General features: G+C 41.1%; 1 protein-coding gene across 2 annotated transcripts in view; it reads left to right on the top strand.

Annotated features, from left to right (window-relative positions):
* OS9 (OS9 endoplasmic reticulum lectin) overlaps positions 1-17,519 on the top strand; it is a 51,780-nt gene extending 34,261 nt beyond the window's left edge. The window contains exons 10-15 of one of the 2 annotated variants that reach the window (XM_070740899.1): positions 1,041-1,129; positions 1,530-1,772; positions 3,598-3,844; positions 8,353-8,520; positions 13,184-13,296; positions 16,287-17,519. In XM_070740899.1, coding sequence (XP_070597000.1) covers positions 1,041-1,129; positions 1,530-1,772; positions 3,598-3,844; positions 8,353-8,520; positions 13,184-13,296; positions 16,287-16,424 — 998 coding nt within the window. In that variant the 3' untranslated portion in view covers positions 16,425-17,519. The remainder of the gene's footprint in view (positions 1-1,040; positions 1,130-1,529; positions 1,773-3,597; positions 3,845-8,352; positions 8,521-13,183; positions 13,297-16,286) is intronic. The other variant, XM_070740900.1, reaches the window with a different exon arrangement.
* Positions 17,520-25,917: the final 8,398 nt, after the last annotated feature.

Below are 25,917 nucleotides of genomic sequence, written 5' to 3'. Positions count from 1 at the left end.
CATACAGTTTCCAGGATTTATTGTTATACAATTAGTCTAGCTTGGAAATTATTTGCAGATCAATATGCCATCTGTAAAAATGTTAATCTTTGATAAAAGTAAAACAACTTGCTGTGGTAAAACTGTCACACGCTGGGCTTAGCTTTGGTATATTGTAAAGCTATAACATTATATGCTGCTGTTCCATTTTCCCAGCTCAAGGAAGAGAAAGGAAATGTTTCCTTCATAGCATTTTGCTGCTATGGCTTGTCCATTATATATACTGCTCAAAAAAATAAAGGGAACACTCAAAGAACATAACCTAGATCTGAATGAATGAAATATTCTCATTGAATACTTTGTTCTGTACAAAGTAGAATGTGCACAACAGCATGTGAAATTGATTGACAATCAGTGTTGCTTCCTAAGTGGACAGTGTGATTTCACAGAAGTTGGATTTACCTGGAGTTCTATATTGTGTTGTTTAAGTGTTCTCTTTATTTTTTGAGCAGTGTATTTTGTTTTATCTACCATAATATGTGAGTTCCACCTCTTAATAGTTTAATTGAGCAAACCATGGTTTAAAATGCTGGTTTAATGATATGGGTAAATATAATCTTTCTGCATTTCTGTTTCACAGTAATGTTTTTGTCATTAAACTGCCTGACAATGGTTGGAGAATAAATAAAGAGAAACGCAATATATGAACTCATGTTTCAATAGCATAGTACGTTTTATTATAGGAATAGGAAGCCACGAGGTAACTAGAACATGCAGACTGACAATTGCACCACATTTCTTTGCCTAAAGAAAGCCAGTGGAGGCATCTGGTTAGTAGATGCAGTGCAGTAAAGGAAGCCTAATGAAAAGATAGGATTTCTATCTCTTTACATACACAGAAGAAATTATATAAATAGATACATGCAAATTTGCATAGAGTTAATGCAGGTCACAGGACGAAATATCACTGGGTGCTGTGTACAGATTCTGAAAATTATCTGACTTCCTGCAGTTATCTGACTGTCGAATAAATTGAATTCATTTTGTCTGTGTTTTTGCAGATTTTAAGAAAAAGATACATTTCAAAGTTATTCGAAACCCCGGGGACTTGGTGCAGTTTATTCGGGAGATGAAGGCAAATTCCCAGAAGGTGAGGCTTTTTAGTAGGACTTCCTAAACTGACTCAGGTTTACTATATGACAGGCATCTCTTTTACCCGTGTAGCTACACCAAGCAATCTTCCCCTTCTTGGTGCTCTGCTATCCAGAGATTCACGCTTACACCAATGCACATAGAAAGGGAGAAGCATAATTTTGTTCATTTTTTCTCTAGAACAGTTGATTTATATACCCAAAGTCCTTTCTGAATGTGTCTACCAATGCCTACAAGCCCTTTTTTCCCACCCTTTGCCTGCTTGTAGCTTTAAAAAGCATTCCACATCTTTTATCTGTAGCTCACATTTGGACTGGGTGGGTTGACCAAATGCTTTCTCTCCCCCACCTCGCACTCTCCCATTGGCAGTTTTCTGAACTTCCCCCATGTCCTTTTAGGGCAAAGAGAAGGCTGGTGAATCTGAAGAAGGGGTGCAAGAAGGCTCACCCCAAACTAAGGCAGATCCAGAAACAGGACACCCTGAAGATGGAATTCAGGAGAAAGAAGAAGATGAAGAAGATCTAATAGGAAAATTTGAGAAGGAATTAGAAGACATTTTGTTACCTAAGTCTGAAATGGCCAAGCTGAAGGAAGAAGTGAAAACTGAAATGGAGAAGGAGTTTGACAACATCATTGATGAGGTCAGGATTCCTTGGATTAGCTCCACTTTTCAGGTTGTTTTGATCTCTCCTTCCCAAAAGAGTGATGGGGCTATTACTGACTATTCCTAAGACTTGCATTCCCATTTCCTTCCATACTGGATAAAGTGAAGCCCTAGATTGGGCAGGAGAGAGGAAAAAATGTAAAAAGATTCTATAAAATGATGAATGAATAATTTTTATTAAAATTTATGAATTCATGATAAATCATGAATGAATTCAAGATTTATCCAGTAACATGCCCCCTTCACATTGCAAGCATCCCACATTGCAAGCTTCCTACATATTGCCTGAGGGAGAAGAGTAGGTCCTGTGCTTTTTCTTTTCTTTCTCTCTCTCTCTCTCTCTTTCCTTCCTTTCCTTTCTTCCTTTCTCTCCTTCCTTCCTTCTCTCTCCTTCCTTCTTTCTTTATTTCTCTCTCTCCTTTCTTTCTTTCTTTCTTTCTCTCTCCTTTCTTTTTCTTTCTTTCTTTCTCCTTCCTTCCTTTCCTTCTTTCTCTCTCTCTGCTTCTTTCTTTCTCTCTCGCCTTCCTTCTTTCTTTCTCTCTCTCTCTCTCTTTCCTTCCTCCCTCCCTCTTTTGTGTCTTTCTTTCTTTTATTAGGTTGTTTTCCTCTGATTTCCTCTGGGAGAAAAAAAGACGAGTGCCTACTCAGTTGAGATTGGCTTTATGGCATGGTTTTCAACCCTGACTGCAGAGGATTTAAAATATTACGCTGAGAACTGCATACACCGCACCCATTATCTCTTCAATATATTAAGTGTCTTGATGAGCTTACAGCAGGAAGGGTAGCAAGCATTGTACCTCCCATATACATTGTACAGTACTTCTTGTATCAGACGTAGGTTGCTACCGGCTTTACAATCCATTCGCTGAGGGTGTGTTTTGCTGCGTGCGCATGCACACTTCAGAGGAAATAGAGCTTCCACGTTACAAATGAAGCAAGAAGCATGGAAAAGAGCTATAGCGCAGCAATTCAATCTGCCGCCCCTGATCAGCTGGGCCTCGGAAGCAGAGATAATAGTCAGTACAGTATAACCTAGACCTGGGCAGAGAACCGGTTCCCTCTTGGCTTGGAGTCAAAGCTACTGGTTCAGGTGAACCAGTCCAAACAGGTAGCAACCCACCGTCTTGTACTTTTCCCTCCTTACTATGTGCTGGGTAAAGGTTTAGTCACATTCCACATTTTTTTCCTTCTCCCATATTCTTACCACCTTCTGATATATTTTAAAAGGGAATGTGTATCATCTCCAGTGTCTAAAAATGTCCTTTAAATTGCTTCATGAATCTAGGTTTTGGCATTGAATTGCTGAAAGTAATAAGAACCTGTTGAACAAACAAGTACAGGCAGTCCTCGACTTACAACTGTTTGTTTAGTGACAGTTTAAAGTTACAATATCATTGAAAAAAAGTGGCTTAGGATGATCATTTGTCACACTTAATAACCGTCATGGCAATTCCACGGTCACATACTCAGAATTCAGATGCTTGGCAATTGACTCATATTTACGACGGCTGCAGCATTCGGGGGTCATGTGATAATCTTTTGCGACCTTCTGACAAGCAAAATCCATCAGGGAGGCCAGGTTCATCTAACGCCCATGTTATTTTAACAAGTGCAGTGATTCACTTCTCAACTGTGGCAAGAAAAATCGTAAAATGGGTCAAAGTTCACTTGGCAACTGTCTTGATCAGCAACATAAATTTGGGGCTCGATTGCGGTCGTAAGTCGAGGACTACCTGTATCAGATTCAGCTCTGGTACTTCTGAAGAGCCCTGATCTAATAATCCATCACTGCGTACCAACAGGTTGAGGATGAAATGGGAACGAAAGGCATGAAAGGTGAGTTTGACCGAAAACAGGCCTCCAAGTCTTTGGCGTCCACCCTCAACAAACTCATTGACAAGTTGGATCCTGGCAAAGCCCCACCTGAAGAAGAAGAGGCTCAAAAGCAGCAGCAGCAGCAGCAAGTGGAGGAGGAGGAAGAGGAAGAGCAGGAGGAGGCAGTGGAGGATAGCAACACTGCTAAAGAAAACCCACCCAAGCCAACCCCGGGTATGATACACAAGCAGCACAATCAATATTGTCTTGAGTGTTGATCATTTGGATAATGTTTTTGAATCAACTAGCAGGTTGATTTGCCATAAATTGCCCCAAGTAATGGCTTCCTTGAGCTGATGAAAGATCAAGGTAAGGTACTGTATTTTTTGGATTATAAGACGCACTCCCCCCCCCAAAAAAAGAGGCTGAAAATTTGGGTGTCTCTTATTCTTGGAATGTAGCTTTTTCGAGGCTTTATTTCCCAGCCCTAACGAGGTGCTAAGATCTTCCTGGTTTGCAGGCTTGTTTTCAGTGATACTCCTTCCGAAATAGATTTTTTTTCCAGCCCTAAGTCTTTGCAGGCTTGTTTTCATTGCTACTCCCTCCCAACAAGGTTTTTTCAGCCTTAAAAAGCTGCTAACAACTCCCTCCAAAAAGGTTTTTTTCCAGCCCTAAGTCTTTGCAGGCTTGTTTTCATTGCTACTCCCTCCCAACAAGGTTAATTCAGCCTTAAAAAGGTGCTAACAACTTCCTCCAAAAAAGGTTTTTTTCCAGCCCTAAGTCTTTGCAAGCTTGTTTTCATTGCTACTTCCTCCAAAAATGTTTTTTCCCAGCCCTAAAAAGGTGCTAACAATCTTCCTGGCTTGCAGGATTTTTTCATTGCTACTCCCTCCAAAGTCTCCATGGTGATTCTCAGTCATCCAGGTCATGGTTGTCTCAAAGTTGCTTTTTTAAGAGGCAATTGGACTCTCTGGATTTCCTTTTGAAGACATTTCGCTTCTCATCCAAGAAGCTTCTTTAGCTCTTCAAAGAAAAACAAAGTCCAGTTGCCTCTTCAAAAAGCACCTTTGGGATCCCTCCTAAATAGTTTCATTTCATTGAACTTACCCGATCACCTCTGCTGGACTGGAGCTGGGTGGCACTGCTTTGCAGTAATTCTCCTTGCTGAGATATAGTTCCATCTGGAGGTAAGGAGAAAGATCTGCCCAGAAACATCTGTTTTGTGAATTCTGGGCTCTCTTCACTTCTTAGTAGCAGATGATAAACTACCTGAAGGTGGCTATACATTTGCATTGGTCTAGAGCAGTGGTTCTCAACCTTTCTAATGCCGTGACCCCTTAATACAGTTCCTCATCTTGTGGTGACCCCCAACTATAGGTTTAGTGCCAGTTCTTCCAACAGATCTTTAAGCTGATTGGCAAGAGGTCAGAGGGACACCCCCCTGTAAACGCCTGATTGGTTGGATTGTAAAAATATGTTCCGAGATGCCAGAATAGAAGCTTTAGTTGCTAACACCATTGGAAATTTGTCTTCTCCCATGGTCTTAGGCGACCCCTGTGAAATGGTCGTTCGACCCCCAAAGGGATCCCGACCCCAAGGTTGAGAACCACTGGTCTAGAGTCATCCGTATGCTGACATATCATCTAACACAGTGTTTCCCAACCTTGGCAACTTGAAGATATCTGGACTTCAACTTGCAGAATTCCCCAGCCAGCATTTGCTGGCTGGGGAATTCTGGGAGTTGAAGTCCAGATATCTTCAAGTTGCCAAGGTTGGGAAACACTGATCTAACAAACATTTCATCTTAGGCCAGGCAAGTAATGTGCTAGAGGTCCTATCCCAGGGTTTGGAAGCTATCAGGGTTAGATGGAGAGGAACACATTCAGAGACTTCTTTTCAAGATGAAGGCTATGTATTTAGAGGCGAAGGATTCTAGAGAAATACCATTTTTGACTCTCAATGGAATAATATTCCTTCTCACATTTTAAAATGGTTTATTAATTTTCTAAATACAAAATAAAAACTAGCAAGAACTAATTACTTAGAATGGAGGGTAGAATTAAAGAAGCCAAATTAAAAGAGAAATATTATATTATATTAATTATATTATATTATATTATATTATTATATTTATATGCCACCCACTCTCGAAAGACTCAAGGTGGCTAGGAGAAGTGACTTCCTATTCTTTTATAGCAGTTATAAACATAAATATAAAACAATTTCTTACTCTGCTTGCAGTATTGTTTACATTCTCTCTGCATTCTATTACTTTTATTCTAATCCTCAAAACCATATATTCTAACATCATTTTTATGGTTTCCTGTAAAAAGTCCAAAAGGTTTCCAATCATCATTAGGTTTAGACAATGTCCTGTCTGTAATTAAAGTAATCAATTTGGCCATGTATGCAAGTTCTAATATTTTCCCTATCCATTCTTCCATGCAGATAAAGTCAGATCTTTCTATCTTTATGCATATAATATTTTTTCAGTTTTTTCTGTTCTTTCTTCTATTTTTATTTTCTGTTCATTGTTATCTATTGCCTCTTGAATTTTCTCCATTCTATCATTTAATTCAGTGGTTCTCAACCTTTCTAAGGCCACGACCCGTTAATACAGTTCCCCGTGTTGTGGTGACCCCCAATCATAAGTCTAGTGCCAATTCTCCCAACAGAGCTTTGAGCTGATTGTCAGGAAGGTCAAAGAGACGCCCCCACTGTAAACGCCTGATTGGTCGGATTGTAAAAATATGTTACAAGATGCCAGAATAGAAGGTTTAGTTCCTAATACCAGGGGAAACTTGTCTTTTCCCAGGATCTCAGGCGACCCCCATGAAATGGTCATTCGACCCCCAAAGGAGTCCTGACCCCCAGGTTGAGAACCACTGATCTAATTTCTTCACATTCTTTCTTACTCCTCCAAAATTCCCTTTTGTATCCTCATGATTGTTAGCTGTCCTTTCCTATGTCTTAATCATTATCCCCTGTATCATATCCTGTATCATATTTAGGGTTTTTGAATCTTTTGCAAACTAGGTGTAGTTCCTAGCTTCTCTGTACTTTACATATCTACAGTTGTTTTCTGTCCGGCTGGAGAAACTATCATAGATGTAATTTTCTTTACTAGATTTAGTAGTTGCGTAGTAGTAGTAGTTTAGCAATATTGGTCTATAATTTCTTGTCAGTCAGATCTTGTCCTACGGCATATATACATATGCCGTATATATAGTATATTTATATTATGAATGTATATATATGGCCAAATACTATACAGTATATAGTATCAGTGGTGGGTTGCTCCTGGTTCAGCCCGGTTCCAAGTACTGGCAGCAGGACACTCCACCCACTCCATCCACCCACCCACCCATCTACAGGCATGCACGCAAACCGGTAGTAAAGAGTTTTAGAATCTATTACTGAATAATAATAAGTTTGGGTTTGGCATTCGGCGTTCGGGAGGCTGCCGAGAAGCCCCCTGGCTGTTTCAAAAGGTGACAGCTGGGCGGCGGCGGTTTTTTGCGGGGGGGTGGGTTTCGTTGCACGTATTGATTTTACATTGTTTCCTATGGGAAACAATGTTTCGTCTTACGAACATTTCGTCTTACGAACCTCCCCCGGGAACCAATTAGGTTCGTAAGATGAGGTATTACTGTATTTGATGTTGCCCATTTTCTTTCAATTAAGATGGCTTTATTATTTGTTAACCACTAGACTAAATTTGAGCAAGGGAGAGCATGATAGTTGTGGGAACCAAGATTCATATGAATGTGACTCGCATGCAGTTCCCAATGAAGTATTGTATCAATTCCCTTAGAAATTGCTTTCTCTAAAACACAGTTTAATGGCTTGCTGCTTCTCCATTCCATGGGGAATAACTCTTTGCTTTAAAATTATTCTGACCTTTGTGTTATAGTAAATGTTCCCAACATTTGTCTTTTAAAAACCTGCTCCTCAACTTGATTTTTGACTTGGCTATGTATAAATGCTGCTATTTGGGCTTTCCCCCCCCCTCTCTCTAGTATTTTATTCCTTCTAATCAGGCCCAAGGTAGCTCAATGAAGTTTGGGGTCACCCAGGTCAATGTTTCTATTTTCTTTCTCTTTTTTTGATATTCTATCATGTAGACATCTACAGACCTGGAGGGCAAGAATGCATTTTTGATTCTTAAGCTGGGCTTTACATAATGCTATTAAATTATCGGCTGAATGTAGCCTATCCGGTAGAGTCCGCAGTTTTTCTAGTGTTTAAGAGCCAGGGCAGATTTTTGTATTCTTGGCAGGCACTAGAACTGAGAGGTTTATGAGCTCTGAGCAATGCATCACTCGGGGATTGCATTCAGTTTTAATCGTCAGAAGTGGTATAGCCTTGGCCAGCTGACCAACCTCCTGTGACTTCTTGCCTTCCTTTTCCTCTGCTGTCCAGAAAACTTCTGCTTTTGCAAAAGTCTTGAAATGCTTTGAAGCCTCAGTCTTCTGCTCAAACAAATTATGTCAACCACAACAACAACAATAATAATACTTTATTGATGTGCAACTAAATTGGTATATGGGAGCTTCCATCCAATCACTGCATTCGTATTTTGTAAGCTGCCCAGAGTTTACTGGGCAGTTAGAATATAATTAATTTTACGGGCAAACTGTACCCAGCCTTGCTAGTGGGCACCTTGCAGTTTGCACTTTCCTTCTCTCTCAGAAATGCTGGCAGGCTGACATGCCCCTATCCCCCCCTTTTCTTTATCTCAGATGGCGACCCAGACGGGCGCGTGAATGTCAGGGTTACTAAAGTAAAACCGGGTAGCGCTCAGCAGAAGGAGCTGCGAGTCCAAGAGATGAGCAGGGACAACCCACAGCTGCACCACATAGAGAGTGTGGTTAAGGACCTCTTGGAGAAGGAAGGCCTGAAGGCAGAAGGTAATGCAGTCATGCTCCCTGGGATTGGTGTGTGTGTGTCATAATAGGAGTTCATGGTTAGGCTGTCGGGGGTCGGGTGGAGGTTATATGGTTCGTCGGGCCTTTTTGGGGCAGAGTGGTCAAGGGCAGGAGGCTGCCAGCAGTCCAGAATTGCAGGCTGCACAATGTCATGGGCATCTGGATACTAACCTGGTTATTCCATTACCTTGATTGATTGGTTGGTTGGTTGGTTAATTTATTTTCTAGGAAGGTTTTTCAGGTTGCCCATGTTTTTTCTGTAATGAGGTTCGTTGGGAGAGCCTTTAAATGACTGGTAGAACAAGTCAATGTTCTACCAATTTTTAGCTCCTCATATTATCTTTCTTCCCATATACAAACAATCTCAAGTTCCATCTTGGCATTTCAGATTTCATTATTTTAGGTACCAGTGCTAGAAAAGGCCTGTGGTTGAAAATTGCCTATAGAATGGAATTGTCAGTGAGAAAGTCTCATTAAAAGTTTTAAAAGGATATGTAGATGATGATATGCCTATGAATAACCAAGGTATGCAATTCATCATTTATTTTCAGTCCTCCTTTAAAAAGAAACAAGGAACATGCAACATGGATCGAGTCTTGTTAATTACCAGGGAGGAAATAATGAAATGAGTAGTGTAAGATATCACCCTAGTGTAAGAGCTGCGTGTACCTTACATTACTCTTTTTAAAAACAGAAGGCAACATTTCCAAAAGCTGTATGATTAATGATGGAGATTCTTGTTTGATTAGCTCTTTGAGATTCAGGTAAACTGGAAAGGAGAAGATAAGGCATCATTCCCAGCGCTCCAAGAATTTGTCAACTATGACCTTATTTGTTTTTGAATAAATTTGCCCATTTGTCCTAAAGAGATGTACACTGAAAATAATTATCTAAAGCCAAAACATAACATTCATCTTTTTCCTAAAATACAAAGCTATCAAAGAGTAATTTCAGGGATCTATCTATCTATCTATCTATCTATCTATCTATCTATCTCTATCTATCTATCTATCTAACTATCTATCTAACTATCTATCTAACTAACTATCTTATCTATCTATCTATCTATCTTATCTATCTATCTTATCTATCTATCTATCTTATCTATCTATCTATCTTATCTATCTATCTTATCTATCTATCTTATCTATCTATCTATCTATCTATCTATATCTATCTATCTATCTATATCTATCTATCTATCTATCTATCTATATCTATCTATCTTTCTATCTATCTATCTTATCTATCTATCTATCTTTCTATCTATCTATCTATCTATCTATCTCTATCTATCTATCTTTCTATCTATCTAATCTATCTATCTATATCTATCTATCTATATCTATCTATCTATCTATCTATATCTATCTATCTATCTATCTATCTATCTATCTATCTATCTATCTATCTATCTATCTACACATATAAACACACAAACGTGTACATGTGTATGTACAGTATATGTATATATATTTCTGACAAATCACAGATACACAAACACAAGCTGACATTCCATTTCATAAAGGAAATAAAAACATCTTTGAAGAATGCTTTCTTCCAGTGACAGGATTTTATCTATCTCATAGTGCTGGGGGGGGGGGGGGAGCAGATTTTATAAAAAATAAAGATAATTGTGCTTACATATAACTCCATTTTTATATATTCATACTTTAATAAACTAAATAATATAATATTGACTGTTGTTTTGCATAGGTTCCTAAACATTTTGCCATCACACTTCCCTTTCTTATAATTTTAATGTACACACCTCACCTAAAACTCCCAACAATAAAATGAAGGCAAATGAACAATGAGAGGTGGGAAATTACTATACAACTAAAATGTTATTTACATCTACTCTGGACTCTTGTCTGCACCCCCAAAAGAAACAGGGGATGCCTCATAGTTTGGGAACCCCTAATCTAGACTGAAATAGTTACAGGGTGGGTTGGAGGGCTGCAGTAGAAGGATAAGGAGATTAGAATTGCCCCCACCCTCCTTGCCTTTCGCAAACTCCTCAAAACCCACCTCTGCCGTCAGCATGGGGGAATTGAGACATCTCCCCCAGGCCTATATAGTTTATGCATGGTATGTTTGTGTGTATGCTTTGCTTTTTAAATTTTTTAGAGTTTTTAAATATTAGATTTGTTATACATTGTTTTTATCATTGCTGTAAGCCGCCCCAAGTCTACGGAGAGGGGCGGCATACAAATCTAAATAATAATAATAATAATAATAATAATAATAATAATAATAATAATAAATGGGGAAGGGGCTACAGTGAGAAATGGAGAACTGAGATCTAGCAGATTTAGCTGATTTTTTTCAAGAGCCACAAAGAAGGCACCCAGGAGCCTCAAGTTGCCAATAAAGTCTTTTCTGGATCATTAAGTAATATTGCCTTTTGTCTCATGAAAATATTTGTCACCATGCATATGCATTGCAATAACTGTTTGCAGTGTATTTATTTATTATTTATTTATTACTTAGATTTGTATGCCGCCCCTCTCCGAAGACTCGGGGCGGCTCACAACATGTAAAAAACAAATCATAAGCAATCAGACAAATTTAAAATATTTAAATATTTAAAAAAACCCATATGCTAACAGTCACACACACAGACATACCATGCATAAATTAAACGTGCCCAGGGGGAGATGTTTCAGTTCCCCCATGCCTGACGGCAAAGGTGGGTTTTAAGGAGTTTACGGAAGGCAGGAAGAGTAGGGGCAGTTCTAATCTCCGGGGGGAGTTGGTTCCAGAGAGTCGGTGCCGCCACAGAGAAGGCTCTTCCCCTGGGGCCCGCCAACCGACATTGTTTAGTTGACGGGACCCGGAGAAGGCCCACTCTGTGGGACCTAATCGGTCGCTGGGATTCGTGCGGCAGGAGGCGGTCTCGGAGATATTCTGGTCCGATGCCATGAAGGGCTTTAAAGGTCATAACCAACTCTTTGAATTGTGACCGGAAATTGATCGGCAACCAATGCAGACTGCGGAGTGATGGTGAAACATGGGCATACCTAGGTAGGCCCATGACTGCTCTCGCAGCTGCATTTTGCACGATCTGAAGTTTCCGAACACTTTTCAAAGGTAGCCCCATGTAGAGAGCATTACAGTAGTCGAACCTCGAGGTGATGAGGGCATGAGTGACTGTGAGCAATGAGTCCCGGTCCAGATAGGGCCGCAACTGGTGCACCAGGCGAACCTGGGCAAACGCCCCCCTCGCCACAGCTGAAAGATGTTGTTCTAATGTGAGCTGTGGATCGAGGAGGACGCCCAAGTTGCGGACCCTCTCTGAGGGGGTCAATAATTCCCCCCCCAGGGTGATGGACGGACAGATGGGATTGTCCTTGGGAGGCAGAACCCACAGCCACTCCGTCTTATCCGGGTTGAGCTTGAGTCTGTTGACACCCATCCAGGCCCCAACAGCCTCCAGGCACCGGCACATCACTTCCACCGCTTCGTTGACTGGGCATGGGGTGGAGATGTAAAGCTGGGTATCATCCGCATATTGATGATACCTCACCCCATGTCCTTGGATGATCTCGCCCAGCGGTTTCATGTAGATGTTGAATAGCAGGGGGGAGAGGACCGACCCCTGAGGCACCCCACAAGGGAGAAACCTAGGAGCCGACCTCTGGCCCCCCACTAACACCGACTGCGACCGGCCAGAGAGGTAGGAGGAGAACCACTGAAGGACAGTGCCTCCCACTCCCAACCCCTCCAGCCGGTGCAGAAGGATACCATGGTCGATGGTATCGAAAGCCGCTGAGAGGTCAAGGAGCACCAGGACAGAGGATAAACCCCTGTCCCGGGCCCGCCAGAGATCATCTATCTGTTCATTAATAAGTCAGTTTCTGTGGAAAAATAACAGTTTTTTCATAGTTTTCCAAGAATGCATTTTGCCCTCCTAAAGTCTAGGAAGTGTGCTTTTTTTGGGTTACTTTTAGGTACTTTTTTTAATCCTAAGCATTGATACATCCTACCAGTTTATGACCTGAGACTGTAGCTTTTTGTGTTGGTTGCTTTGGAGACCTAACAAAGAATAAACCTTGAGCAAATGGTAGGATTTTTTCCCCCTTGAAGATCAGGCTTAGGGATATTGGATTAGCCTTCCTCCTTTACCTCCAAATTCTTTATTATATGGCTCTTAAAGACCTTGCTAACAGAATTGAGAGGGGTGTTAAACCAATCTCATTTTGCCCTGAACTGATTTCCCCCCCATAGGTGCTGTAAGGTCAGAGTAAGCATAGGCATCCAGGATGTGCCAACTCATTTCTTAATTCTAGCAAACAGGATGTCAGTGTGCTCAGTATTTGCCTGTCTCCGTTCAGCTTGTTGGCAGTAGCATTGGGTGATATTTCCTTTTCTGCCAAATTATGGTGAGAGAAATTGGTTCAATGACAATCACAAATTTAAGATGACAATGGGTTTGGGCATGAGGCCAGCGCCAGGTTAGTCTTCTAGTGGTTTAATCTTTTGCCATTCCATTGCTTCTCTTTATTTAGGAGGAGCTGCCCTGTTTTTCCCAGTAGCAAGAGGGAAATTGTAAGAATTGTAGGTTCAATACATTTGAATGGCAGTAATTTAGAGAAGATTATTGCAAGGCTCTTATTAATGCTTGGTTCACTGTGATTGGCAGGAAAAATTGAAATTAAAATTGTGACCACTGGTGGTTTTGGAGATGATGATGACACCCACTGGCTCTCAGAAGAAGACACTAAGAACCTCAAAGACATTTTCTTCAATATTTTGGTAAGGACTTACATCCAGACTAATATAATGGGGGCAAATGTTTCTTTCCTATCATCCCAGCATAATGTTTTGACCTAGGATTCCACAAACCATGTAGCAGACTCCTTGTCCCAACAAAAACCCTTTTTTATTAAAACACTCTGAATTAATTAATTAATTAATTAATTAATTAATTAATTAATTAATTCAATTTCTGTGCTGCCCAACTCCCTAGAGACTCTAGGCAGCTCACAACAAAAATATAAAACATCAGTAATAGTACAAAAACCTCTAAAAACAGTTTAAAAACTATTTACAATACAAATAGTTAAACCTCTGCATACCATTCATGGCCGGAATCTCGATGGTTACTACCATAAGATCATTGGCCTCAGGCCTCTTGGAAAAGCCAGTTTACCACTTTCCAGAAGGCCAATAGGGTGGGGGTAGTCTGGATCTCAGGAGGTAACTGGTTCCAGAGAGCTGGGGCAGCCACAGAGAAGGCCCTCCCCCACAGACCTGTCAGCCAATACTGTTTAGCTGATGGGACCTGGAGACGACCAACTCTGTGGACCCTAGCCTGTCGCTGGGAGCTATGTGGTAGACAGCGGTCTTGAAGATAGTCTGGCCCTGAGTCATGTAGGGCTTTAAAGGTAATGACCAACACCTTGTATTGCATCTGGAGACCAATTGGGAGCCGGTGCAGTTTGTGGAGGATTGGTGTAATGTGGGTGTACCTAGGTACACTCACAACAACTTGCGCAAATGCATTCTGGACCACCTGTAGTCTCCGGACACTCTTCAGGGGTAGCCTGACATAGAGCGTGTTGCAATAATCTAACTGTAAGGTGACATGGACATGAGTGACTTTGAGAATAGCCTCCTGATCCAAGTAGGGCCAAAATTGTTGCACTAGGCGAACCTGTGCAAAGGTCCCCCAGCTACAACTGTCAAATGTTGGTCTAATCAACTGTGAGTCTAGGAGGACACCCAAATTGCGAACCCATTCAGGGGGAGGGGGCAATTTCTCTCCCCCCAGAACCAAGGATGGATAGTCGATATAGTCGACTGTCAGTACTGACGGCCACTCAGTTATGTCTGAGCCTGAATTCTTCTCATTCACATCCAGCAAAGTCTTTCAATGGTAAAATTATAGTCGCAGAAGTCTCTGAGTGTCACGAACTTAATTACCATATTTTTCAGACTATAAGATGCACCTTAGTTTGGGGGGAGGAAAACAAGGAGAAAAATTTCTGCCTCTGCCTCCCATCAATTTGCCTCCCAGTAAACAGCAAACAGCACAGATGATATACATTGTTTGCTGCGCATTTTTGTGCATATGTGCCTGACCCATAGAAATAGCAAAGAATTGGAGAAATGTATACTACGGGGTATATTAATGCCAGAAAGTTTTCTTAAATGGAGTCACAGTAATTCCTCCCAATTATTTAAATAGGTATACTTCAAACATGATTAAGTCAAAATTTAACTCAGCTGCCTTATCTTAATACTAAAACAGGACACTGTTACATTTCAGATTATACTTTTACAGATCTTTAAAACTGATGTGGCTTTCTGGAAGTATACATTATTCTCTGCTATTTAAAAGAAGATACAAAAGCATTGGGTCTCTTCAAATCAAGGATTTATTTTAAAAAGCTTCAGAGTGGAATTGGAGTGCTCCTGTGCATTTCAGTGTATTGCTTTTGTTAAGTTGTCGAGAACAATAATAAAGCAGTCTGTAAAAATAAGTCTAATAATTTGAACATTCTATAGACACTTACATTTATTGACTGACTTACTAGCAGCCAGTTTCAGAAGTCCAACATTGCCTGCAGTCCACCTCCCAGCAATTTGCCTCTTTGCAGCTACTATTATTTTCAGTTTAGCATGTGGCCTGCCTGCCTGCAGCCTCAATTCAGCTGAGGTTCGGGAAGCTGATAATGAATTGCTTGTGCTAATCAGGCTCTGTGCTGTTTGCTGCAAGGAGGTAAATTGCTGGGAGGCAGAAGCCAAAGGGTGGGGGCATATTCAACGTATAAGATGTACCCAAGTTTTCACTCACTTTTGGGGGGGTAAAATGGTGCAACTTATACTCCGAAAAATATGGTAAGCAAACTAATTGTCTCCTGCAAAGTCCCATCCCTTTCGCTCCTCGTTTATTTCCTGTGGGTAGGACCATTCATTATCGATCTGTGGCATTACTCTCAGGTCAACCCTTGTTCCTTAGATGTTCCCTTTGGCAGCTTGGTGCTGCGCACCCTGGGAAAAGATTTTAGCTGTTCCTCTTCCTCACTGATGTCTGACTCCAAAGGCAGCTGATAACTGTCAGACTGCCCTGGCCCTATCTTTGCCTCCAACGCAGAGCACTCATTAGAGCTGCCTCCAGATTCCAAGGCTGGCCCATGTTCCTCCCCAACCTCCTCACTGTCCGAATCTGCTGCCACTTCCCCTGGCCGCTGGAGGACCACAACACATAACTCCCAAATTGCTTACAGCAAAAAAAGCTAGCAGGCTGGCTCCCAGGATTTCATTGGGAGAGCAGCATTTTGTGTGTGTGTTGTGGCAGTAGTACACAACTCTGACGGGGAGTTTCTCAAGTTTTGAGGCACAAGGGTGGGACAGCAAGGAAGGAAAGTGAGAAGCCCCATCATGTGAGAAAGATTCCCTTTGCGCAATGTTGCATTCCACTTCTTGCTTGTTGGTAGAGGGGACCAGTTGGTGAATTTTGGAACGTTGTTGAAGATGGCAAAGGTGAAAAACCAAATCAGATTTCAGAGTGGAATTGGAGTGCTCCCATGCATTTCAGTGTATTGCTATAAATTAATCCCAGTGAAATACTAGCAGCATTTCTCAGCCCTTTGAGGAAAAATTAGGAAGGAGCCCTATGACTTTTAAGTTTTTTTCATCTTCGAGTGGCAAAGAACTTCGCCCAAAAATTAGCTTCCTTTTTGTCTTATACGTGGGGCGTTTCGTCTGTCTGTTTGATTGCTTTGGCATTTGTTTCTTAGATCCAGGGCACAGAGGAAGCACATAAAGAACAACGGCGGCAACGCCAACTGGAAGACAACTATCGTTTTGTGTGGGGGCGTAACCAGGAAGAGCTCCCTAGCACCGGTGGGACTGAATCGGATGACTTAGACTTTTGATCTTTTGCCAATCCCCAGAACTCTTGGCACTCATGGACGTTCCTTTGCAGGATTTGGCAGCCATCGATTCCCTCATGTGCATCAGGAGGACCAATTTGTTTTGTTGCTAGAATCTCTGTTGAATGCGTGCAAGACATCGGCAAGCTCAAGGCGAGCACCACTCCGAGCTGTGAATTGTCTCTTTTAAAGCTATTGCTGTCAAGTGAGTTTCTCTAGGGCATCCACTGTGACATTTCCTCCCGCACCTTAATGGCTCCTGTAGGGCTGCCTCAGATGGAGACCATGGCATTTCATAAAATTCCAAGCTTTCCCCCCTTTTTCAAACCACTGGCCTCAGCCTCGGTGCTCAAATCTTGGTCTTCAAAATGATTAAAGATTCACACAAAAGAGAGTAAAAGAGAGGAGCCCTGTACAAAACAAAATTCCCGCTGATTCAGGTGTGAATCAAGTTGGAGAGTTTAAAACTGGTGCCCTCCTGTTTCTAATACCCTCATAAATTGGAAGGATCTTGTGTTTCTTTGTCTCACCTGTGTGCCTTGAAACGTCAAATCAGAGGAGAGGACAATCTTCCCTTCTACGGTGTTGCTCTCCTCCCAACAGTTTGTTTTTCTTTAGGCCTGAATGTTTGAATTGTGAGCAAACCTGCTCCAGTGTACAGGCTGTCCCTTGACTATCTTCATTTCTGGAGCCGACAGCTAGGACACATCCTTTGTGTACCGAAATCAGCAGAGAAATGTGGAGGGTTGGGAGAAAAGCTACTGTAGGCCGATCTTCCTAGCCATGTTGTTTCACATACTAAAGGGCCTTAGATATATGAGTATGTGAACTGCATTAAAAATGTTTCCTTTGTAACAAAGATTCATGGAGGTACGGGACTGGCTGTTCCTTCTGTGAAGTCTCAAGAAGTGAAGCTAGCTGAAATTTGTGATTTATTTCCAATGCCGTTGAACAGTCTTGGCTGCTGCATGGGTGACTGGAGGTGAGGAATTGCGGCTCAAGGGAAGCAGCAAGGCTGAAGAAATAGTGTTGCCTTCCTTGACACATCCAGGACAAATCGCAATTCATTTTTCTATCAATAAATCCAGGTGAACCCAACTGGAATTGATGTTTGCTTTATGTGGCTCTGAGTGGATAGTGTTGGCTCTATAGAAGTGCTCTGAGCTGAGCATCAAGTCATTTCTCTATTAAAATAAATAGGGTGGCTTCTCTTTACTTCTTGTAAAACAAAGCATCACATCCAAGTAGGTTTTTGCTGCAGGAATCAGTGATCATTCTAATTTATTTTTTTGGCTAGTACAATAAATGCTGCATTATGGAACTTCGGTGAAGGTTATTTTTGTAAAAGATCTTGATAGGAAAGAAACTGATTCTTTTGCAATTTTAATAAACAAAAAATAATTACTAATTGTAATACCGATGATTGAAGTAAAGGAATGGTCTTCTCTTAAGTTTAGCAGACAATCGGTTCCATTCTATTGAATTTTATTATATGGTCACCAGGAGCATCCAAGAACTTACAAGGTATTTCCCTCAATGCCATCCAAGTCCTTTAGGCCACCTGGCTTGGTTTTAAGTTACTTTTAAGATAATAAAGAAGTGGAAAACTGGCTTTTCTATTGATATTCCAGAAAATCATCAAACCGTATCAATTTATGATTGACATTTGTAGAAATAAAAATAGCTACTTGACTATATAGCCTCATGCTCTGTTTTGCAAGGGTGCCCCGGAGAACAGATCAAAACAAGTGAAAAATGATAAACCAAGATAGAGTGATACCTTGTCTTACAAACTTAATTGGTTCCGGGACAAGGTTCTTAAGGTGAAAAGTTTGTAAGACGAAACAATGTTTCCCATAGGAATCAATGGAAAAGCCATTAATGCATGCAAGCCCAAAATTCACCCCTTTTGCCAGCCGAAGCACCCGTTTTTGCGCTGCTGGGATTGCCCTGAGGCTCCCCTCCATGGGAAACCTCACCTCCAGACTTCTGTGTTTTTGCGATGCTGTAGGGTAATCCCCGCAGGAGAATCCCAGCATTGCAAAAATGAGCACTTCGCTGGCAACGGAAGTCCAGAGGTGGGGTTTCCCAGTGAAGGGAGCATCAGTTAAATCGCAGCATCGCAAAAACACCGAAGTCCTCGAAACCGCACCTCCGGACCTCTGTGTTTTTGCGATGCTGCGATTTCACTGAGGCTCCCCTCGCTGGGAAACCCCACCTCCGGACTTCCGTTGCCAGCGAACCGCCCCATTTTTACGCTGCTGGGATTGCCCTGCAGCATCACAAAAACACAGAAGTCCAGAGGTGGGGTTTCCCATGAAGGGGAGCCTCAGGTGAATCCCAGCAGCACAAAAACGAGCACTTCACTGGCAACGGAAGTCCAGAGGCGGGGCATCCCAGCGGTGGCCGTGGGTTTGTAAGGTGAAAATAGTTTGTAAGAAGAGGCAAAAAAAATCTTAAACCCCGGGTTTGTATCTCGAAAATTTTGTATGACGAGGCATAAGACAAGGTATCACTGTAGTAGGTTAGTGAGAGGAAAGTCATAGAGGACAGCCACATTTTGTTGTCTTGGAATTTTTTAACTTTTCATAATCCACTTCAGTAATTATAAGTAGCTGAGAGCAAGAGTCCTCAGCAATGACATGAGATATGGCAGTGAAGAATCTGTGCAATAGAAGCAAAAACAAAAATACCATATATAATTGGTTTAAACGCTGTGGCCATCCAGACATAAATCTGCCTGCACTTGTGTCTTTGCCAAATAAAATAACTCCAGAAGATTCATGCACATAATTTGTCAGCAGATGAGATTACCCGCAGAACTGCCTAAGTAATTGCTAGATCTGGAGATTACCCTGGCCTGGCCTGCGGGATGGGCATTGCAAGGTAGAACTGAAATTGTGGCAGTATCTCGCTCCATTGGTTCAGGGATAATGGAGGGAAGGGGATATGTACAATACATGATTACGTAACTCAAGGTAGCCAGGCATCAAATGGATAGCCAAAAGTAGAACTAGCATTCAGAATTGTGCAGTTTATCATAAACTATGATCAACTGCTGACAGGGGACGATGAACAAGACAGCAATGAAACGAGACCAAGTACGAGTCAGGAGGAACTAAGAGTTAGCCATTATGGGGAAGAACAGGAAATATTGAGATAGAAAGGTATGAAAGAGAAGGGGCAAGGACAAGGGCACAAAATGAACTGCTGGCGAAGGGAAATGCAAAATCAACTAACACAATAAAAAGGAACAGAATTTCAGCCTACTATCGATTAACATTAATGGTCTAAATGCACCCACAAAGGGGAAATGTGTTTTGCTGAGTCTTAAGAAACAGAATATGGATATAACCTGTATACAGGAAGTACACATTAAAGGAAACTCGAAAAAATTATGGGAATCTCCCGAATTAGGAAAATTATACTGCGCACTATAACAAGTTAAAAAAAGTGCAATCTACGTAAATGAGTACTTAAACTCCAAAATTGATATACACTGACAAAGTAGGATCTTGATACTGCAAATAACAATGGGGAAAAAACAAAGGCTGCTGGTAGCAATATACACACCTAATAAACAAAAATATATATATTCCAAATTAAAATACACAGCTCAAAAATAAAGGGAACACTTAAAAAAACAATATAACTTCAAGTAAATCAAACTTCTCTGAAATCAAACTGTCCACTTAGGAAGCAATACTGATTGACAATCAATTTCACATGCTGTGGAGCAAATGGAATAGTTGTGCAAATAATGAGAATATTTCATTCATTCAGATCTAGGATGTGTTATTTGAGTGTTCCCTTTATTTTGGGGGCAGTATAGTAACAGAAATGGAATGGGAGAACATATGCATTGTAGGTGAACAATAAAATGGATTAAGTGCACAAATAACAAAAAAATTAGAAGACAACTACAGAGAGGGGCGGCATACAAATCCAATAAATAAATAAAATAAATAAAACCCTTTTTTAAATATAGTCAAGGAAATTGAAATACAGATAAATGGGGAAAATTAAATCCTCTAGACCAGTGATTTTCAACCTTTTTTGAGCCGCGGCACATTTTTTACATTTACGAAACCCTGGGGCACATTGAGCGGGGTGGGGTGGGGGAGCTAAAAAAAGTTTGGAGAAATTTTTTTTCTCTCTCTCCCTTCCTTCCTCTTTCTTTCTCTCTCTCCATCCCTCTTTCTTTCTCTTCCTTCCTTCCTCTCTTTTTTGCTCTCTTTCTCTCCCTCCTTCCCTCCCTCTATGTGTTTTTCTCTCTCTCCTTCCCTCCCTCTCTCTCTCTCTTGCTGTCTTTCTCTCTTTCTCTCTCTCTTGCTTTCTTTCTCTTGTTCTCTCTCTCTCTCTCTTGCTTTCTTTCTCTCTCTCTTGTTCTCTTTCTCGCTCACTCGCTCTTTCTCTTGCTTTCTCTCTCTCTCTTGCTTTCTCTTTTTTCTCTCTCTCTTTCTTTCTTTCTCTCTCTGAGCTTCGCAGCACACCTGACCATGTCTCGCGGCACACTAGTGTGCCACGGCACACTGGTTGAAAAACACTGCTCTAGACTACAGGCTCTGCTCCTTACCAGTTGTACGAGGGAAGGTTATATGTGATCTTTTGTCGAGTCACCCTGGTATACCCAAATATGGGATGAGCATACAGCTTCCTTAAGGAAAGGAGCTTTTAGTCTAGAAGCTAAGGCCGCTGCCTTACAAGGAAAATCCCAGTAAGGGCCTGGCTGGCTAATGAGAGCAAATAAGCTCAAAAAGTAGAAAAGTTCTTAAGAAGAAGCAATTTTTCCCATAGGAATCAATGTAAAAGCAAATAATGCGTGCAAACCCATTAAGAAAGAAACACTCGGAATTTGGGGGGGGGGGAGGAGAAGGAGGAAGAAGAGGAACAGGAGAGTCGCTGCTGAAGGAAGAAGGTAAGATGAGGGGAATAAAAAAAATCCAAAACTCTTAAGGCTTAAAAAAAAAAAGAGGGACTTAGGCGGCAAGGAGCACGCGCCTCCAATACACCCGGTGCGAGGCTTCCTCCCATACACTGGCTGCTGCTGCTGCTGCTACCTGCTGCCTCTTCCTTCCCATGCTGAAGGGCTCCCCTCTCTTCTCACTCGCTCGGTAGCCGGTGCCTTTCCTTCGCTGTGGTGATTCCTCGGCTGCCCAGAGCGAAGGGAGCGTTTCTTTTCTCTGGGCACTGGTAGAGGTTTATTCCCTGTCCAAGTGCCCAGAGAAAGGAAAATGCTTCGTTCGCTCTGGACTGCCAAAGCCTCCTTAAGCGCCACCGAAAGGCTCCTCTGGCAGCCCAGAAAAGCCTAAGATGGCCAGGATTAAAGGGGGAATGGCAGGAAACTGTCCGGGCCTTCGTACTGCTCTCAAATTTCCTGGGGAAAATTTCTAGGCTTGGGTTCTTAAGTAGAAAATGGTTCTTAAGAAGAGACAAAAAAATCTTGAACACCTGGTTCTTATCTAGAAAAGTTTTTAAGTAGAGGCGTTCTTAAGTAGAGGTACCACTGTATATATGTATACACAGAGAGAGAGAGAGAGAGAGAGAGAGAGAGAGAGAGAGAGAGAGAGAGAGAGAGAGAGAGAGAGAGAATACTACTTTTGTAGTTCGTAAATGCTACACTATAATCCAGAATAGAATGAAGAATAAAACTATTCTTCTCCTCCTCTTGCCTTGAACCTAGCAGAACTTTGCACTTATTGGAAGCCTAGTTAGTGTTTTTGTAAAGGTTATGTGAATGTTATTCAAGAGCAAAATAATAATATAAAATTTAAAAATAAGAAATGCTTGCAGTATGTAGAGCTGGGTATCTCTCTACTGCAGCCTATGAATTCACAGCAACAAGACACATTGATTAATATGTGCCATCAAGCCAGTGTCAGCTCTTAGGAGCCACATAAATTTTCTCCTTGATGATGTATCTCTAATTTAGTCTTTCAGATCTTCTAACAGTGCAGTCATCACTACTGCAATTGAATCCACCCATCTTGCTATTGGTTATCGTCATCTTTTTCCTTCAACCTTTCCAAGTATTAGAGCCTTCTCCAGAGAGACCTATAGAGCTACACAAATCAGCTCAGCATAGTTCACATTATTTTGGATGCCAGAGTTGTGAGGCTAGTAACTCTCCTGTCATTAAATGGGCTAGCATTATCTGGCTTGGCTGTTAAGCCTTTTTTTCTTTCTTTTTACTTTTGGCATCTGCAATGGGACCACACCCTCCACTGCTATTTTAGAATTACGAAACTAGGATGTTACATCCGTACCGTGTTCATACCCAACAGTATTATTTGTTTCCATCCTACCCTTTTCTAATCACAGACCTAGATCACGCTTCATGCAAATTGCTATCAAATTAAACATCTAGAAATCAACTTTTTCCTATTTCAAAATGACTTGCAGAGCAGACTTTCTAATTATTAATTAACAACATTTTTCTGCTTCTATTTTAAGAAAACTTTCACTTTATTCTTTCTCTCTCTTTTTTAAACGATTTAGACTAAATCAAGGAGAATCTTGTTGAGCAAGGTAGAAGGAACAGGATGACATCTGACAAATGGAGTGGTTTAAACATTTACAAATACATATAAAAATGTTCAGGGAGCAGCCAGAATTATGCAAGTAATTCTAGTTTACCCACTTTGAAACGAGAAGATTTTCAAGGTTATCAGCAAAAGCCAAACATATAGTATATATAAACCTATAAACCCATTTTATAGCCAAAGTGGAAAGTTGTGTGAATGACACTGGTTGGAACTCGAGCTTTTGTTCGCTTATAATATTGTGTGTGATATATGTTTCTTTAATGCCCTTTGCTATATCTCTCATTTAATGTGATTTAAAAATTGTGTTTTTATTATATCAAGCAGTCCCTAGTAAAGGCTACCTGATTAGAGAATTTCTGCCGTGTAAGGAGACAGGCCTCAAGAATGTAAGCTCCCATATGTCCTTTTCTCTTCTATGGGGGTTGTCAATCTGTCAGAAATTAATTCACATATCAATGGTATTAATCCGTGTTTCCTTTTCAGGAATGTGGCTTTATTTTACATAAGGAAGAGTATTGTGTCTGAGCTCCTTTCCGTTTCTCTTATTTCTGAATCAATTATCTATATTTAAGGTTTTCTGCTAGTTTATATTTAAATTGTTTTTGATCAACAAAATATAAGACCAATATAATTTCTTGGCTCTACCTCTTGGTGCAAGAAGTCAGGGGCTCACTCTAACCTGCTGGCTTTATAAACCATTGTTCAATTGTTGGTGCTTTGTCAGTGAATTTTCCACCAGAGTGACTGAAATCGATACTTTTGTCCCTATGGAAAAGGCTTAAATCAGCAGAGTTGGCTGACAAAAAGAAATAAAGAAATAGTGAAGTTGGCGAGAAAGAAAACACTTTGGAGACACACATATGTATTGGTCTACTTACATGGACTTATTTGCTTACAAGTGTGAATTTGTGTGCAATAGTTACTGATGTAATTTCATCCTTCTCCAGCCTACTGCCCTCTAGATATATGGGCTCACACTATCTACTTATTATTTAAACAGGGAAAGTAGGGGGAATAGTGTTTCCAGAGTTTGAGACTCTTTCTTTCTTTCCTTCCTTCTTTATTTTATTTATGAGGTTTGTATGCCGCCCTTCTCTGAAGACTCGAAGACTCCTTCCTTCCTCCCTCCCTTCTTTCTCTCCTTCTTACCTACCTACCTACATTCCTCAAGAGGCATCTGACCATCCACATTTGGAAATGGGACACAGAATTAGTTGAACTGGTTTTGCCTTCTATTTGTTAATATAATTTTTAAAAAACCTAAATTATTGTGGAATAAAGATTCCATGTCCAATGAATAAAGGAGAGTAACCAATGAAGAGAAAACATAGAATATTGTAAGACCTACCTGCCCTGCAAGACAGATAATAGGTTTAAAAGAGTTGTAGAATTTATAGTTCAAAGGCAGGCACAACACAATTCATCCATTTCATTGGCTACACGTGTTACTATCTTACCTACAAAACAAAGATTGAACATATACATTGCTTAAACAGTCATTAGGAAGCTAACATAGCAATAGCACTTAGACTAATATATTTCTTTGCAGTGCTTTACAGCCCTCTCTAAGTGGTTTACAGAGTCAGCATATTGTCCCCAACAATCTTCGTCCTCATTTTAACAGCCTTTGAAGGATGGAAGTCTGAGTGAACCATAACATGCTGAACGGCCATTTCCCCATGTTGAAGTTACCTGCATAGAATTTGGCTGTGTCCTTGTAAGTGACTTGCTAATCCAGAGATAATGTGGTGGGCTTTCCTTTGTTACAACTGGGAACATCATACCTACCTCACAAAGGAGAAAGTGGGAGGGGGCCTGAGGTAGCGGCTGATCAGGAGCAGCAAATTTAAAACTATCTCTTGATAGATGAGTAATGTGGTAGCACCACTTCACCAAGCAGTGTCTCTCCTAGGGAACAGTGAGAGGCAACGTTAGCTTTGGGTGCCAGAATCGACTTACTGGTCCTTGCCCTGCTCCTCCAGAAGAATGCCATTCCGGAAGTCATTCCCCATGAAGAGAAGGGAACACTTCCGTTTCAACTCCAGTGCCTATCACAATAAGATGGTGGCCAGGGGACAACCTGCAATTGACCCTTAGACTGGTAGGAAATAATAATAATAATAATAATAATAATAATAATAATAATAATAATAATTATTATTATTATTATTATTATTATTATTATTATTATTTATTGGATTTGTATGCCGCCCCTCTCCGCAGACTCGGGGCGGCTAACAACAATAATAAACACAACATGTACAATCCAATAATAAAAAACAACTAAAAACCCCTATTATAAAACCAAACAAACACACAAACATACCATGCATAACTTGTAATGGCCTAGGGGGAAGAGCTATCTCAACTCCCCCATGCCTGGTGGTATAAATGAGTCTTGAGTAGTTTACGAAAGACAGGGAGGGTGGGGGCAGTTCTAATCTCCGGGGGGAGTTGGTTCCAGAGGGCCGGGGCCGCCACAGAGAAGGCTCTTCCCCTGGGGCCCGCCAAACGACATTGTTTAGTCGACGGGACCCGGAGAAGGCCAACTCTATGGGAACTTATCGGTCGCTGGGATTCGTGCAGTAGCAGGAAATGTTTTACATCGATTCTTATATGGTTTTCTTGGTGATACTCCTTCATAGCATAAAACAGTTTTCATTTCTGCACTTCGTTGTAAGCACATACCAAATGAAAGTATTACATCACTACCACTAAGGCTGGATGACATCTTCTGCAGGCACCTCTGAGCTCCTTTAGTTAGCTTGCCGTCTGGATCTGTCAGAGGTAGGATTGTAATGTGTGCCATGTTGTCTCTTTCGGAACTAAGCAAACTTGTTAGCTAGAGCTGACAAAGTGAAGCAGGTCAAGCCCTCCACTCCTTACCAGTGGTGAAATTGAATTTTTTTTACTACCGATGGGCGTGGCTTGGAGGGTGTGGCAGGGGAAGG

Source organism: Erythrolamprus reginae, chromosome 2 (genome assembly GCF_031021105.1).
Source record: "Erythrolamprus reginae isolate rEryReg1 chromosome 2, rEryReg1.hap1, whole genome shotgun sequence".
NCBI classification, from domain to species: Eukaryota; Metazoa; Chordata; class Lepidosauria; order Squamata; family Dipsadidae; genus Erythrolamprus; species Erythrolamprus reginae.
Note: the sequence above shows the minus strand (reverse complement) of the source record. Positions and strands in the feature narration are given on the sequence as shown.